This window comes from Balaenoptera ricei, chromosome 1 (assembly GCF_028023285.1).
Source record: "Balaenoptera ricei isolate mBalRic1 chromosome 1, mBalRic1.hap2, whole genome shotgun sequence".
NCBI lineage: Eukaryota > Metazoa > Chordata > Mammalia > Artiodactyla > Balaenopteridae > Balaenoptera > Balaenoptera ricei.
The window spans coordinates 12,717,027-12,732,295 of record NC_082639.1 but is presented as its reverse complement, the minus strand read 5'-3'; the positions used below and the strand labels follow the sequence as shown (position 1 = coordinate 12,732,295).

The window sequence follows — 15,269 nt, the reverse complement described above, 5'->3', positions numbered from 1 at the left end:
TAAACAACAAGGTCCTACTGTAGCACCGGGAACTATATTCAATATTCTGTGATAAACCATAATGGAACAGGATATTTTAAAAATGTATATACATGTATAAATGAATCACTTTGCAATACAGCAGAAATTACCACATTGTAAATCAACTATAATTCAATGGAAAAAAAAAAGCGGCACCCTCTACTCCCTTTAAAAAGAAGCAAGCTACGGTATGTGCAGATCAGCCTGGGTGAGTGGCAGGACTGAGACTGGGCTCAAGAGGGGCGTGGCCCAGTGGAGGGCCAGAAAGTGATGTAAGGGGGGTGGGGGGCGCAGGTAGGCGGGTCTCAGCAAGGAACTAGCTGAAGGGGCGGGGTTCGAGACTGGTCATCAAAAGAGGGGCGGGGCGGGCCAGGCCAAGGGCGGCCTCGTAGGCGGGACAGAACTGGACATGGGGGCGGAGAGTAGGGGCGGAGGCTCTGCGAGGCCCTTCCACTGACCCTCCCCTTCTCCACCGAGCTCTCTCACCTCCAAAAGGCGCGCTCCGGTTAGGAGAGACGGGCGCGGGCCGCGGGGCAGGGCTGGACACACCACCGAGGCCCAGGCCCCGGCGCAGGGCTGAGCGCAGGCCCCCCAGCTGGGCCTCCGCTGCGCGCCGTTGCGTCTCCACGCGGGCCAGCTCGGCCTCCAGGCCTTGAGCCCGGCCCTCGGCCGCGCTCAGTCGCAGCCCCAGCTCCGCAGCCTCGGCCCGGGCGGCCTCCAGCTTCAGTTCCAGGCTGCGGGCATGGTCCAACTGCTGTTTCTGGGCGCTGCGCGCCTCCTCCAGGGAGCCCAGCAGGCCTCGCTCGCGGGTCCGGAACTCGCCCTCTTGCTCCTGCAGCTTCCGCTGGGCTCCCTGGAGCTGGGGCGAGGGGGCAAGGCCGAGAGGTGGGGGTCAGCAAGGCCACCCCTCAACCCAACACCCACCCTCCCAGGCTCAGCCTGGAGCCCACGGGCCCAAAAGTGGCGTGCAGAACTCCTGTTTCGTTAATGGTCTCCACCCAGGCAGGAGATGCAGGAACATCACGAGAGTATGGAAAGAAACTATTAGAATTTGTTTACCTCTTCCTTCTGTGTATATGCCTTGCAGTGTACACAGTTTATTAGTAATATGCTAACAGCTAATGTTTACATAGATAGGAATTATTAGTGCCAGGCACTAAGTACTTTCCCCTCAAAAAAATCAACTCTAATTACCACTATAAATCATCTCCATTTTACAGATAAGGAAACTGAGCACAGGGCAGTTATGTAACTTGCTGGAGGCCACACAGCTAGTAAACTGAGAGCTAGGATTCAAAGCCAGGCACCCTGGCTCCAGAGCCTTTTCTCTTAACCACTAGGCCACACTGCCTCTCAGTACACATAATTTATCAATAAATCACACAATGAGGGGAGGTACTAAAAAATTATTTACCAGTGAAGTGCATGGTCACACACACTCACACATACCCCTCTGGCTCAGAGAATGAGTCAACCTCTCACGGTCATCAGTTTCACTGGAAACCATCTATGGAACACCTCCTGGATGACAAGACCTACACAGGGACCTGGTATACATCCCCTGCTGTACTAGCCCCTATCCCATGAATGCTCTAAAGCACAGAGAGGTTGAGTGATTTAGTCAAGGTCACACAGTAGATTCACTGCCAGAAAACACAGAGTGAAAAGAGTGTAGGCTTTGGAGTCTGACAGACCTGGGTGGCTGTGTGACCTTGAGTAGATCCCTTGACCTCTCTGAGCCCCAGTGTCTGGTTCTCTCTGTAAACCGGGGCTAATCATACCTACATCATGAGGCTGCTGGGAGAATCAAACAAGATTCTGTCTACAAAGTTCCCCCCACCCCCACTACACAGTTCTTGCAGTTGTTATTATTGTTATTATTATACCTGGGGAAGAATCTCAAGGAGTGGGGAACAGGGACCAGTCCTAGGCAGTGATCTCGCAGAATGACTCCAGCATTGGAGTCCCCGCCTGCTTCTCACTGGAGAAGGCCCAGGGCAGCCTGACTGCCTCCGAGGATCCTCCTCCTCCAGGCAGTCTGCCCACCATCTAGTTACCTCCTGCCGCACAGCCTCCAGGTTGGCTTCGCCCTTCAGCAGCTTCTGTCGGAGGCCCAGGGCCTCCCATCTGCCCTCCTTTTCTGCTCTCTCGCCCAGTGCCACGCGGCCCTGCAGCTCCACCAGCTCCCGACCCAGCCTGGCGTTCTCACTGTCCAGCATCTTCATCTGTGAGAAAGAGTGGACACAGGCGGGACCTAGGACCCATTCTCAGCACCCACAGCCCCTTCTAGCCCAGGGTATTGGAGACTGCCCGCAGGCTCCAATGGCAGCCTTTTCAGCTCTGCCCCTATACCCTGCCCAGTCCAAACCGGGCACAGAAGGTATTTGGGACCCACTCTCTAGGGACACATACATTGAACACCACCCCAATCCACTGGGAGCCTGCCCCTGATAACTCCACCCTGGTTGAGCCACGCCAGGCACCTGGGCACCAATGACCTCAATGTACCACCTAATCATAACTACCTATCATGGAGAGTAGGGGTAAGGGGTGTTGAACTCCTAGGAGTTCTGCAGGGCAGGAACTCTGGGTCACTTTTCACCTCTACGATGATGCCTAACTTTTATGGAGTGTTTACCATGTGTCTAGCTCTGTTCTAAGCACTTCGCTCATATTAACTCATTGATACGGGGTAGGTACTAACATTATCCCTCTTTAACAGACATGAAGACGAAAGCTTAGAGAGGTGAAGAGACTTGCCCAAAGTCACACAGCTCATAAGCAGCAGACTGGGATTTGATCTCAGACAAGCAGAATCAAAGGTATGTTTCTAGGCCCCTATTTCCCCACAGGAGCAGGTGGGGGGGTGAGGCCTACTTACCCCACAGTGCTACAGCAAAGGGAATATGAAAACATGCTATAGCACGCAAAACACCCAGCAAGAGCCTGGCACACAGTTCCTTTCAGGGATTCTTGATGTTTCCCAGGACTTCAGCCCAACGGGAGGGGGCCCAGGTAGAGGGGTACATTGGTGGGAGGTGGAGGGGATTTGTTATTCAGGCTGCAATATCTCTGGGGAGGCAGGGCCTGGGTGCCAAAGGGGGCTGTTTCCTGTTCTGCCGGTCTTCTAGAGCGGGAAAGCCTGAGCCCTCAGTCTCCCGGGCAGTGCCCAGTATACAGCAGGCACTTGTTAAATGCTTGCTGTTATTGATGGGCTTGGAAATCATCTAGTTCAGGGCTCTGCAAACTGCAGGCCAAAATCCTGCAGGCCAAATTCCACCAGTCATCTGCTTCTGTAAGGGCTTGAACTAAGGATGGTTTGTACATTTTTAAATAGTTGAAAATGGCTCATTTTTACATGGTTGAAAGAAAAGTAAAATAAGAATATTTTTGACACATGAAAAGTATATAAAATTCAGGGGACTTCCCTGGTAGCACAGTGGTTAAGAATCCGCCTGCCAATGCAGGGGACACAGGTTCGAGCCCTGGTCCAAGAAGACCCCACATGCCACGGAGCAACTAAGCCCGTGCGCCACAACTACTGAGCCTGCGCTCTAGAGCCCGCGAGCCACAACTACTGAGCCCACGTGCCACAACTACTGAAGCCCACGCGCCTAGGGCCCGTGCTCCACAACAAGAGAAGCCACCGCAATGAGAAGCCCACGCACCGCAACGAAGAGTAGCCCCTGCTCGCCGCAACTAGAGAAAGCCCGCACGCAGCAGTGAAGACCCAATGCAGCCTAAATAATTTTTTTAAATCATAAAAAAAGTATATAAAATTCAAATTTCAATGTCCATAAGCAAAGTTTTAATGGAACACACTCCACTCATGTAGGTACCGTCCAGACCTGCTTCCTCCCTATGATGGCAGAGTTGAGTGGCTGCAACAGAGACCGTAAGGCCCATAAAGCTAGAAATATTTACTACTGGGCGCTTTACAAAAAAAGGTTGCCAGCTCCTGACCTAGTTCACGGGATCTGCACCTCTTGTTGTTCACAGATTCCTTTGAGAATTGGATAAGAGCCCCAGACCCAGTCTTTGGAGAAATGTGAGCGAGTGTGAACACAACTGTATCCACACACGCACACACAAACACACGGTTTCAGGGTTTGAGGATTCCTCAAAGCCCATCCATTAATACCAAGGTTAGGTAACAAGCCTTGTTATAGTTCAAGGCCCTGGTTTTACCTATGAGAGACCTCGGCTCCTGAAAGGGGGTGCTGTGGCCCAGCGGGGTACCTGCCGCCGGAGCTCCTGCAGCTCCCTCCGAGCCTCCAGCCGTGAGCGCTCCACCTCCTGCAGCCCGGCCCGCAGCTCGCCAGCCTCCTTGCCCACAGCCACCCGAGCCTCCTCCAGGAGCACCAGCTTCTGCTCCTTGTCGTCATTGGCAAGCTTCAGGCTGGAGGGGGCAGAGGGCAGAGGGCAGAGGTAGCCCCAGGTCCTGGAAGAGTAGGTGAGTGGCCCTACACAAAGGTCCCTTCCCCTGATTCCCGGAGTGGGTCTGGCAGGCTCTTGGCCTAGAGGTGCCCCAAGTGCTGCCTGCAAAGTGGCCCTCTCCTGAGCTGGGGACCTCAGCTGAGAGAGGTGGACCAGCAACACACGCTAGTCTCCAGGGTGATGCCAGTGGGTGAGGTCAGAGTCTGGACCCAACGCTGCCTGCAACCACCATTCCCCTTCCTTCAGGTAGGACAGTCACCTAAAACAAACCAAGTCTGGGCTTGGTTCGAGGGCAGAGACTCCCCATCTGTGCGATTTCCCCAGAACCTTGCGGGGTGAAGTTAGTTCCTGGGATGAGATTCAGTGCGAATGAAGGATGAGGCTCGGTGAAGGGCTGGGGGCTGGGCCCCCCGTGTCACCCCACCTGATCCGCTCGCTCTCCGCCTTCTTCACGGCCACCCGCAGCTCCTCGTTGGACCGCCTCAGGGCCTCGAGCTCCTTGGCCCCCTCGCCCAGGCTGCGCCGCAGCTCGCCCGCCTCCTGGCGCTGGGCCTCACAGCCGTCCTGGCTCTCACGCACCTTGCGCTGGGCCTCCAGCAGCTCCCGCCGCAGCCCGTCGCGGGCATCCTCCAGCAGGCGCAGCTGGGTCCGAAGCTCTTCTGCCTGTGAGGACAGCGGGGGTCCACATATGGGGGTCGGGCCCCACTCAAGCTGGGTGGAAAGGAGCCCACTCCCGTCTCCCTGGCCACGGGGCACCTGCCCCATCCCTCTGCAGCGGCTCGGACTGCAGGTGTGAGTTATGATTTGGGGCAAAGCATATTGGAGTCAGCGGTGCTCTGGCCTGAAATAAACATCAATCAAGATCATCCTGTGGGACTTCCCTGGTGGCGCAGTGGTTAAGAATCCGCCTGCCAATTCAGGGGACAGGGGTTCAAGCCCTGGGCCGGGAAGATCCCACACGCCACGGAGCAACTGAGCCGGCGCGCCACAACTACTGAGCCTGCGCTCTTAGAGCCCACAAGCCACAACTACTGAGCCTGCATGCTGCAACTACTGAAGCCCGCCTGCCTAGAGCCCGTGCTCCTCAACAAGAGAAGCCACCGCAGTGAGAAGCCCGCGCACCACAACAAAGAGCAGCCCCCGCTCGCCGCAACTAGAGAAAGCCTGTGCACAGCAATGAAGACCCAATACAGCCAGAAAATAAATAAATAAAATAAAATAAATAAAAAGATCATCCTGTGGATCAACCTCAAGAGGGCAGGGACGCCCAGCCCAGCCTCTCTGTGAGAGCCCAAGTCCCACACATACCCAGCAGGTACTTAATAAACGCCTGCCGCCTGCTTCCTTTCATGCATTCCTTTGTCCTCGAATGCACGCTTCTGGGTCCCCAGCGGCGTCTAGGCTGCACTGCCTAGGAGGAAGCGGGTGGGTGGACGGGCAGGCGGCTCACCTCACGCAGGCAGCACTCCCGCTGCCGGCCCAGGTCTCGGGCCTGTTCCTGCAGCCTCTTCACCTCCTGCGCATGGGCCGCGGCAGCCTCCTCAAGCTGGGCCCGCAGGTCCCGCAGCTCGGACGTCAGGGCATTCACGGTGCTCTAGGACACACGGGCTCCTGAGACTTGGCACTGCCGTGTCCTCCTCCACCGCACTCCCAACCCCCACCGCCACTGATCCCAGCTGCACCAACTGAACTGTCCATTTGCGGCTCTAGACTAGGCCCCTCACGCTGGCCTGCCGGGCCCTCTACTGATCCCTTGATGCCTGGCAAGTGCTATGCATGTAGCCGGTCTCTGCCTCAGACTAGGGGATTCACAGGGCAGAGCTGTGCCACCTCCCTCCAATGGGGACTCCCAAGGAAGGGTGAAGCTCCGCCGACAGCCTGGACGCTGCCCCCAGGGCAGAGCCACGTCTCCCCCTCGGGCAGGGCTGTGTCCCCCCATCCCCAACCCCGGCTCAGATGGAGGCCCGCCCGCCCCGCCTGGCCTACCCGGTCCTGCTCCTGCCGGCTCTGAGCGTCGCGCTTCTGTCGCTCCATCTCCAGGGAGATGGCGGCCAGGCTGTGCCGTGTCCCCATCAACTTCTCCGACAGCGCCGTCTTCTCGGACTCCTTCAGGGACAGGGCCTGGGCAGAGGCAGGGAGCAAAGGGCTCGGGGTGTTGGGCGGTCTTGGGGGGCATGCTTGGGCCTTTCCCCCACGCTGGCCTCAGAAATGTGCCCACCGAGGGCTCGGGGACCTGACTGGGCCACCACAGGTGGAGCCAGGGCAGAGGTGCAGGCTCACCCCCTCGGCAGCCCCAGGAAAGGGTACAACAGCAGTAACAATAACCTGGACACAGACACAACTCAGACATCTCACATCCTGAAGCAGGGCCTTTCATTATTCCCATTTTACAGATGAGGCTATTGAGGCTCAAAGAGGTAAAGTGACTTGCCCAGGGTGACGCAGCAGGTGAGGAGAGGAGATGGACGCAGTCTGCCCTGTCTCCATTACATTATGGGAAAGTCAGGAGTTAGTTCTTTCTGAGGAGGGTCAGCTGCTGCATGTGGGCTTCGCGGGGACTGCTCAGAGGCGGTCATGGGGACGCCATGCCCAGCCTGGGGTGGGAGGAGGGATGGGAGAATGTGGGTCAGCTTTTCTGGAACAACGCTCACAGTGTCATGACTGTGGCTGCCACTCAGTAAGCTCCCACCACGTGCCGGGCCCGCTCGCTGGGCAGGGGTCTCAGCGACGCTTCACAAACACCCCTTGAACTCCCCCATCCTGAAGGCGAGGAAACCGAGGCCCAGAAAAGGACTCCTAGCTCCTAGCTGCTGGGTGGCTGAGCGGGGACCAGCCCCAGAACAGGGGCCCCTCAGGCAGCAGTGGAGGCCGCACCAGGGCTCACGAACCTGCTGCTTCTCGCTCTCGGCCAGGAGGAGCCCCTCGTCACGCTCCTGCTGCAGGGCGGCGATCTCCTCGCTCAGCTCTTCCTTCTCGGCCTCCAGCCGGGCCAGCAGCTCCTCCCGCTCCCGCTGCAGCTGACTCTGCAGTTGGGCCCGCTCTGCCTCCAGCTCCCGCCATGCCGCCTCCTGGGGGCCAGGCCCAGGTGCACGTGACCCACGAGGCTGGGCCCAGACAGCCCCTCACCAACCTCGGGGCAGCAAGGGCCGCGGGGCAGGTGATCAGGGAACTACAAGGTGGGGGGGGTGATAATGAGGGCCGTGATGGGGACATGCCAGGAGCAGCAACGGCCTGGCCTTTGGGTGGGCGGGGGGAGGAGGGTAAGGGGTCAGAGAATGTTTCCTGGAGGAAACAAGCAGCCGTCAGTCAGGCAGAGAGAAAAGAAAAAGAACCCCAGGCCAGAGTACAGCCCCGGAGACGACTCGGAGGAAAGAGGAAACATGACGAACAGGGAAACTGTGATATTTAAGGTCACTGGAGCTTGGACTATGAGGGGCACATGGTGAAGGACGGGGCCAGAGCCACAGGCAGCAGCCAGGCCAGACCAGACCAGCGGGCTTTAGGGAGGGGTGACCTGATTTTCAGGACAGTTGGGACGGCAGAGCCTCAAGCCAGAGTGACAAGGAGCAATCTGAATTTTAGAATAGCGGGTTGTTCAGAGCTTGCGGAAGAGGGACCAGGATTGGGGGTTGGGGTAGAGGGGAGTTGGGTCGGCTGTGAGCAATAAGAGGGCATGGGTCTGGGGGTGGCGGAATAGCTGGAGAGAAGAGTACAGGTATGGTGACATTAAGAGGCTGAGTCTGCTGGTGCAGGGAGACTGAGGGAAGGCACAGGAGTTTGGCTCCCTGGGTACTGGGTGGGTACAACCCACAGGCAGAGCCCACTTGGGGTCTGAGGGAGGTGCCTGGCCCCAGCACTAGTCCCTAACAGCTGTGTGAAAATACTCTCTGCTTCAAATGCTCTGTCGCCACCTGCTGGAGAAGTGTGATTCTATCCACAAATCCAAGAAGACTACGTACAAGGTGAATGGCGCCCCCTGGTGTCAGGAGCCACAGCCTGAACCTCTGTCAGAGGCAGCCCCGTCCAAGATGAGTGACTCAGGTCCCCTGCCAGAGGCCCACTCTGGAGAGTATCTCAGTACAATAATAATAATGACAACCAGCAATTATGGAGCATTTACAAAGTGCCAGTCTCTATGTTAAGCTCTTTGTAAGGATCATCTCACCTCATCCTCATAAATTATACTATCATTATCCCCATCGTTAAGATGGGGAAATGGGGGACTTCCCTGGTGGTCCAGTGGCTAAGACCCCGCGCTCCCAATGCAGGGGGCCTGGGTTCGATCCCTGGTCAGGGAACTAGATCCCACATGCCGCAACTAAAGATTCCGCATGCTGCAACTCAAAAAAAAAAAAAAAAAAAGATCCCGCATGTGGCAACGAAGATCCCGCATGCCGCAGCTAAAACCCAGTGCAGCCAAATAAATAAATAATTTTTTTTTTTTTTTTTTAATGGGGAAATGAAGGCACAGAGACCTTAGGTAACATAACCAGCATTTGACCAAGATCAGGTTGAAACTCAGGCAATGTAACTCCAGAGCCAGTGTTCTTAGGTACTTCTGTTCTGTCTTTTGGTGACCTGGCCCCTCGCCTTTCTATGTGCTCTGGTCCCCCGAGTGATCTTTCATATGCAAACTGCACTTCTTAGCAAATTAAAGTGCTTTCCGACTCTACATTAGATCAGCATTTTCCAAATATGGTTGTGGACCCCCTGCACCAGGATCACCAGGGCTGGACCAGATTGGGGCCTGGGAATCTGCATGTTTGATAAGGAGTGGTCCCCGATGGATCCTCCCAGCTGCCCCCAGAGCCTCTGAAACAGAGATGAAGTTCCATTTCACTGAGGCAGAGTGAGAAGGATGACTCGCCTGAGGTCCCAGAGGAGACAGAGACAGTGGTTCAGAGCCCTCCCCCACCCCACCGCCTGCCCCAACCCAGCTGCCTGAACCTTCTCTCGCTGGAGTCGCTGTAAGTCCTCCTCGTGGGCTGCCCGCTGCTCCCGCAGAGAGGCCTGGGCCTCCCGCTCAGCCTGCACCAACTTCTGGGCCATCAGTTCCTTGTCCAGAGCGACCTTCTCCTCTGTAGTTATTATCTGCTGCCGCAAGCCCGCCAACTCCCCTGCACAGAAGGGATGGAAAGGAGCAACAAGCTTGGGTCGGACCCTCCCAGTGGGCCAACAGACTCAGGCCAGGTGAGCTAAGTGGGCAAAATCCCAGAGGGGAGAGGGCCCACCGGTATCTAGCTGAGTTCCCTTGGAGAATGTTCTTGCCCTCTCTGGGCCTCCGTTTCCCCATCAACTGCATGGGCCCAGTGGCCCTGTCCCCCTCCCTACCTACCTGGAATGGCATCTAAAGGATGAAGTGACTGATGAGGAGGGCCCCCCAAATGGAGAGGACAGCAAAAACATGAGAACCCCCATCACTGATTGAGTGCTTACTACGGGCAGGCACCTGGCTGAGCACAACACAGCTTCACATCACACCTACGTAGCTTATCCCCAATTTACAGATGAGGAAACGGAGGCTCAGAGGAGACAGGCAACCTCCCAAGGCTGCACAGCTTTCCATAAGGCATCACCTTTAATGACTGACTGCCATAAGCATACTTGCTGGACTGTCAGCACTAATGTGACCGGCGGAGGGTGCACCCCACAGGGGACAATCTAAAAACTATCCTCAGGGTTGGAAGTCCACCAGAGACTGTCAGCATTTCCCTTCCTGGTTCTGTCTGGCTCACGTGGACGTGGACGAAAAACTTAATTTTCGCGGCCCAAGCAGGTGCTTAGTAAATGTTTGTTGAGCAAGAAAAACCTCTGAGTTCAGAGACTGGGCGGGAATGAGAGTCGTCAGAAAAGCAGCGATGATGGCTCCGCGGAGACGCAGAAGTCTCTAAGCGCCCTGATGACGACAGACAGCAGCCACCGCTGGCTGCGGAGGCAGGCACTGCGCCAAGGCCATGCTTTTCTCACCTCATCCTGGCAAAGCCTCAGAAGGTGGGCCTCATCACCTCTAACTGTCAGATGAGGAACCCGTGGCCCAGAGAGGGAAGGGGCTGGCTTGGGAAAGCGGCTGGATTGGAAGCCAGGTCAGCCGCACCCCAAAGCCAGTGATCCCAACTTCGGTGAGACCCCAGAACTCGACAGGTTACAGCTCCAGCTCCGGGCTGGAGCCCGGGGTTCCCCACCCCTCACCCCTGGCCCCCCTACCGGTCAGGGTCTCCTTGGCCAGCAGTAGGGCCTGCCCATCCGCTTCCAGCTGCTCCCGCCGGGCCTCGAGCTGCGCCAGCTGCCGCTGCACCTCAAACAGGCTGCTCTCCAGGGCTTCCTTCTCCAAGCTGCAGCACGCACGATCCCTGAGGCCCAGGGACCCAGCCTCCCGGGCCCCAGGACACTGTGAATCTCAGGGCGTGGCCAGCCATGGGCCAGGTGCCAGCCTACCTGCCCAGCCATGCCCACGCTCCCCGGGGAAGCCTGAGCCCCGGCTAAGATGAGCTGGTGACCTGGGTCCTAAGCAACTGCCCCTGAGGGCCGTGCTGGGACGTGGCTGGTCACGGGGTGGCTCCGCCAGACCCCCCAGGGTGGGCTGGGCAGAGCTCAAGGCCTTACCGCAGGCGTGTGGCCTCCTCCGACAGGGTCCGGCCCTCGCGCTCGGCTGCTGCCAGCTGCACCGCCAGGCCGGCCCGCTCCTTGGCCAGCGCCTCCTTCTCCCGGGCCGCCCGCTCCAACGCCTCCGTCTGCCGCTGCATCTCCCGCCGGGCCTGCTCCAGCTCCTGCTCCCGCCCGCTCAGCTGCCGGGAGAGCTGGCCCCCACCAGGCACCGTGAGCACCACCCCCAGAATCCCCCAACCCTGGGCCCGACCCGGCCCTGGCAGGCAGGAGACCAGGTTCAAGCCCAGGTTGTACCCTGACGTGCTGTGTGAACCTGGACAAATCACCGCCTTCTCTGGACCTGCAGCGCACGCACATGCAAACATAAGGGTCATCACTTAGTTTGCGTAGCAACCGAACACTTCCTGCACCCCAAAATGTCCAGAGAAGCTGAATGTATAAAACAAACCAAAGGAGAGCGGCTCTGCAGGCCTCAGAAAGGGAACCTAGAGCCTGGCTCCCGGCGCCGCGTGGTCTGTTCCCTAGAGGCCCCTCCCCGAAGCCAGGCCCTCCAGGACAGACACCTGAGGTCCCTTCCAGCTATGATTTCCCAACAAGTCTAAGATTCCAGTTCTAAAATTCGCTACCGATTACCGTATCATTACTCTTTACTGAGTGGTGATTCATTTCTGTAAGTGCTTACCCCGTATACTCTTCAGAACAACGCTTTGTGATACGAACTATTAGCCCCACGTTACAGGTGGGGCCACTGAGGCATGCGGAGGTCGGGTAGCTTGCTCAAGGCCCCCAGCTGGCAGAGGTGCGGCTGGATTTCAGCCGGGAAGCGGGCTCCTGAGCCTGTGACGTCCCCCAGGACAGAATGCAAAAGGCCGGGAGCCTAGAATCCCTTCCCCACCTGCTCCCCAGAGCCCACACACACCCACCTGGGCCAGGCGCTCCTGCAGCCGGCAGCGCTCCTGGTGCAAGTCAGGCAGCTGGCGCTCCAGGGCCTCGCGGGCCTGCTCTGCCGCCCGCAGGGAGCCCTCCAGGCCCTGCCGCTCCGCCTCCTGCTCCAGCCGCAGCTGCACCAGCTGTTCCTGCCCCTCCCGCGCGGAGGCGGCCGCCTGCTCCACCTGCCGCTGCCGGCCCAGCAGGGCTGCCTTTTCCTCTTCTAGCTGGGGGGCCAGGTGGGAGTGAGTGACCGGATGAGCCCAGGCCCTCATGGGCCGAAGAGGTCCCACCTAGGACCAAGGATGCCTTCTCCACCCACCTATCACAGCCAGCCCGCGGGAGGCTCCCTGGGGGTAAGGGGTGGTGCCCTAGGGCATGCGGACCCTGGGGAGGAGGGGAAGGAAGGGCCCATGGAGCTTCTTTTCTCTCAGACCATGAGAGAGAAGACAGACAGACAGAAGGAACAACAAGACAGAGGGACAGAGGTGTACAGGGAGCTGTCGGGGTGTGGGCCTAGGCTGGGCCTGGGGGTGCCTCCGCGGGGTCTCTGAGTGGGCAGGACAGATGGGCGAGGCAGGAGGGCCTGCTGGCACACAACGTACCTGGGCGACAAGGCGGTTCAGACCCAGCTTGTCCTGGGCAAGACTCTCGTTCAGGGCGCTCAGCTTGGATAAGGAGTCCCGCAAAGAGGCCTCCTCGGCCCTCAGCTTGGTCATGGAGAGCTCAAGCTCCACGCGGCCAGCCTCAGCCTGCAGGGTCGGGACCAGGGCGGCCAGAGACGGTCAGGCGGGGAGAGATGGAGAGAGATGGGAAAAGATGTGCAGAGACATGGAAAGACAAGGAGAGATGGGGAGAAAGGCAGAGAAATGGGAGAGGCAGGAGGTGGGGAGGTGGCGAGAAGAGGCACGGAGAGACAGGGCCCCCAGAGACAGGGCAGGGGACACGAGGAGGGAGATAGAACATGAGACAGAAAAACAATCCCTGCAGACGCCCTGCTGCCCACGCTGCTGCGCACCCAGAGCCGTGCAAGGCCCAGTGAAGCTGCTCCCACTGTGGGGCGCGGCCAGAGGTCAGAGGGTGCCCCAGAGTGGGGTCTAGGGCGGCCTTGCTCAGGGCCCAGACCACAGACAGCAGGGCAGGCACCGACCAAGAACTGTGCCCCCAACCCTCACAGACCCCAGGACCTGTGTCCAGAGATGGGACTGGATGACCTGAGCTGCAGGCCCTGCCCCAGAAGCATCTGGAAAAGCAGGGATATGACCAGTCCTAAAGGTCAGTTCACTTATGGCTGGGATCAGAGGTCAGTGTGTGGCCAGGGTCAGAGGTGAGCCTGAAATAGGGGTCAGTCTGTGGCCAGAGTGAGAAGGCCTGGGGCCTAGGGTAGAGGTGGGTTTGTGGCGGTGTGGCAAACGGGGACCCACCTTGGTCAGCGCCTCGGCCACCTCGGCCTTCTCAGCCTGCAGCATGTCCCGCTGCAGCGTGGTACAGCTCAGCGCCTCCCTCACCTCCACCAGCTCCTTCGCCAGCCCTGAGCGCTTCACTTCCAGCTGCTCTAGCTGTCTATGGCTGTGGGACAGAGGGTGGGGGGTGCCCCATGTCACTCCCCTGCCCTGAGTCTCCCACAGCCAGACATGCTGGAGCAGCCAGGGGCCAGGCCCAAGGCAGAAGCCTCACCCACAAGGACAGCCAAGCCCACTGTTGGACCTGTTTTCACATCTGCAAAATGGGGTAACGCTCGCCTCGTGACGTTGTGAAAAGGATATGTGTCCTGGGACTTCCCTGGTGGCACAGTGGTTAAGAATCCGCATGCCAATGCAGGGGACACGAGTTCGACCCCTGGTCCGGGAAGATCCCTCATGTCACAGAGCAACTAAGCCCGCGAGCCACAACTACTGAGCCCATGCGTCGCAACTACTGAGCCCGCGTGCTGCAACTACTGAAGCCCATGCGCCTAGAGCCCGTGCTCCGCAACAAGAGAATCCACCACAATGAGAAGCCCATGCACCGCAACGAAGAGTAGCCCCTGCTCGCCGCAACTAGAGAAAGCCCACGCACAGCAACGAAGACCCAACGCAGCCAAAAATAAATAAAACCTTAAAAAAAAAAAAAAGGATATGTGTCCTTATTGTACCTGACATATCTCTCCAAGGGCCTTCAGAAACAAGGATAATGTCCACTGCCACAATGTACTAAACATCACTGTTACTAATGCCTCAGAGAAGTAAATAGTGAAGTGGTTAAGAGGTTAACTCTGAAGCCCCAATGACTGGGTTCAAATCCTGGCTCTTCCACTAACTAGCTGTGTGACCTTGGGCAAGTTACATAACCTCTCTGTGCCTCAGTTTCACCATCCATCTCATCCAAATGGAGATAATAATAGCTCCCACATCACAGAGTTACCATGAAGGTTAAACAAGAGAATGTAAGTGCTTAAAATGATGCCTGGTACTTAGGAATATAAGTACTGATGTTATTGTTATAACTTTAAATTTAAAAAATATTAATGTTATATTAATATTATTGTTAATTAACTTAATGAACAATAATACTAATGCTATATAGTTCATATAACTACTGTTATATTAGTTTGTTTTGTTTTGTTTTGGTTTTTGGCTGTGCTACGAGGCATGTGGGATCTTAGTTCCCCAACCAGGGATCGAACCCACGCCCCCTGCAGTGGAAGCGCAGAGCCTTAACCACTGGACCACCAGGCAAGTCCAGTTGTTATCATCATCCACACTCTACCTGCTACCAGTTCTCTGATCTCAGGTACATGACTAAACCTCCCTGAATCTCAGTTTCCTGAAATGGGTCTGGTTAGAAGACCCTATAGCAGAGGGGTGCCATGAGGATCCTCGAGACGGTAGAAGGCCCAAGACACAGTCAGTACTCCCTAGCCCCCAGGGACAGTCGGGAGCCCCATGGCCCATCCAAGTGGCCCTGGCAGGAAGCCAGAAGCTACTCACCTGCGCTCGAGCTCCCTGCGTGTCCATGCACTGTCCTGGGCTGTGTCCTCCTGCTCTTCCTCCAGCTGGTCCCGCTGGCGCCGCAGCTCCTCCTGGGCCGCGTGCAGCTTCTCCCGCTCCTGCCGTAGCTCCTCAGCCTGCTGCTGGGCCACCTGCAGGCTGTGGGCTAGGCTGTCCTTCTCCCTGCAGGACAAGGGGAGGGGGAGCTGAAGGGGATGCAGAGGCCACTCCCACCGGGGAAGACGGCCGTGCTGCTGTCCTAGCCAGGAGCCACATCCTCCCATCCTCCGAGGCCCCGGCCTCTAGAAA

The 15,269-nt window shown here is 57.6% G+C and overlaps 1 protein-coding gene across 7 annotated transcripts in view; it reads right to left on the bottom strand.

Annotated features, from left to right (window-relative positions):
* Positions 1–15,269, bottom strand: part of CROCC (ciliary rootlet coiled-coil, rootletin) — a 48,529-nt gene that overhangs the window by 11,981 nt on the left and 21,279 nt on the right. For 5 of the 7 annotated variants that reach the window (XM_059914656.1, XM_059914608.1, XM_059914645.1 and 2 more), the window contains 14 exons: positions 14,961–15,143; positions 13,416–13,560; positions 12,597–12,743; positions 11,988–12,218; positions 11,062–11,255; positions 10,663–10,808; positions 9,406–9,575; positions 7,347–7,526; positions 6,445–6,579; positions 5,909–6,052; positions 4,883–5,121; positions 4,261–4,420; positions 2,079–2,246; positions 508–880 (listed from right to left, as the gene is read on the bottom strand). In XM_059914656.1, coding sequence (XP_059770639.1) covers positions 508–880; positions 2,079–2,246; positions 4,261–4,420; positions 4,883–5,121; positions 5,909–6,052; positions 6,445–6,579; positions 7,347–7,526; positions 9,406–9,575; positions 10,663–10,808; positions 11,062–11,255; positions 11,988–12,218; positions 12,597–12,743; positions 13,416–13,560; positions 14,961–15,143 — 2,615 coding nt within the window. The remainder of the gene's footprint in view (positions 1–507; positions 881–2,078; positions 2,247–4,260; positions 4,421–4,882; positions 5,122–5,908; positions 6,053–6,444; positions 6,580–7,346; positions 7,527–9,405; positions 9,576–10,662; positions 10,809–11,061; positions 11,256–11,987; positions 12,219–12,596; positions 12,744–13,415; positions 13,561–14,960; positions 15,144–15,269) is intronic. The other 2 variants (XM_059914625.1, XM_059914616.1) reach the window with 1 other exon arrangement.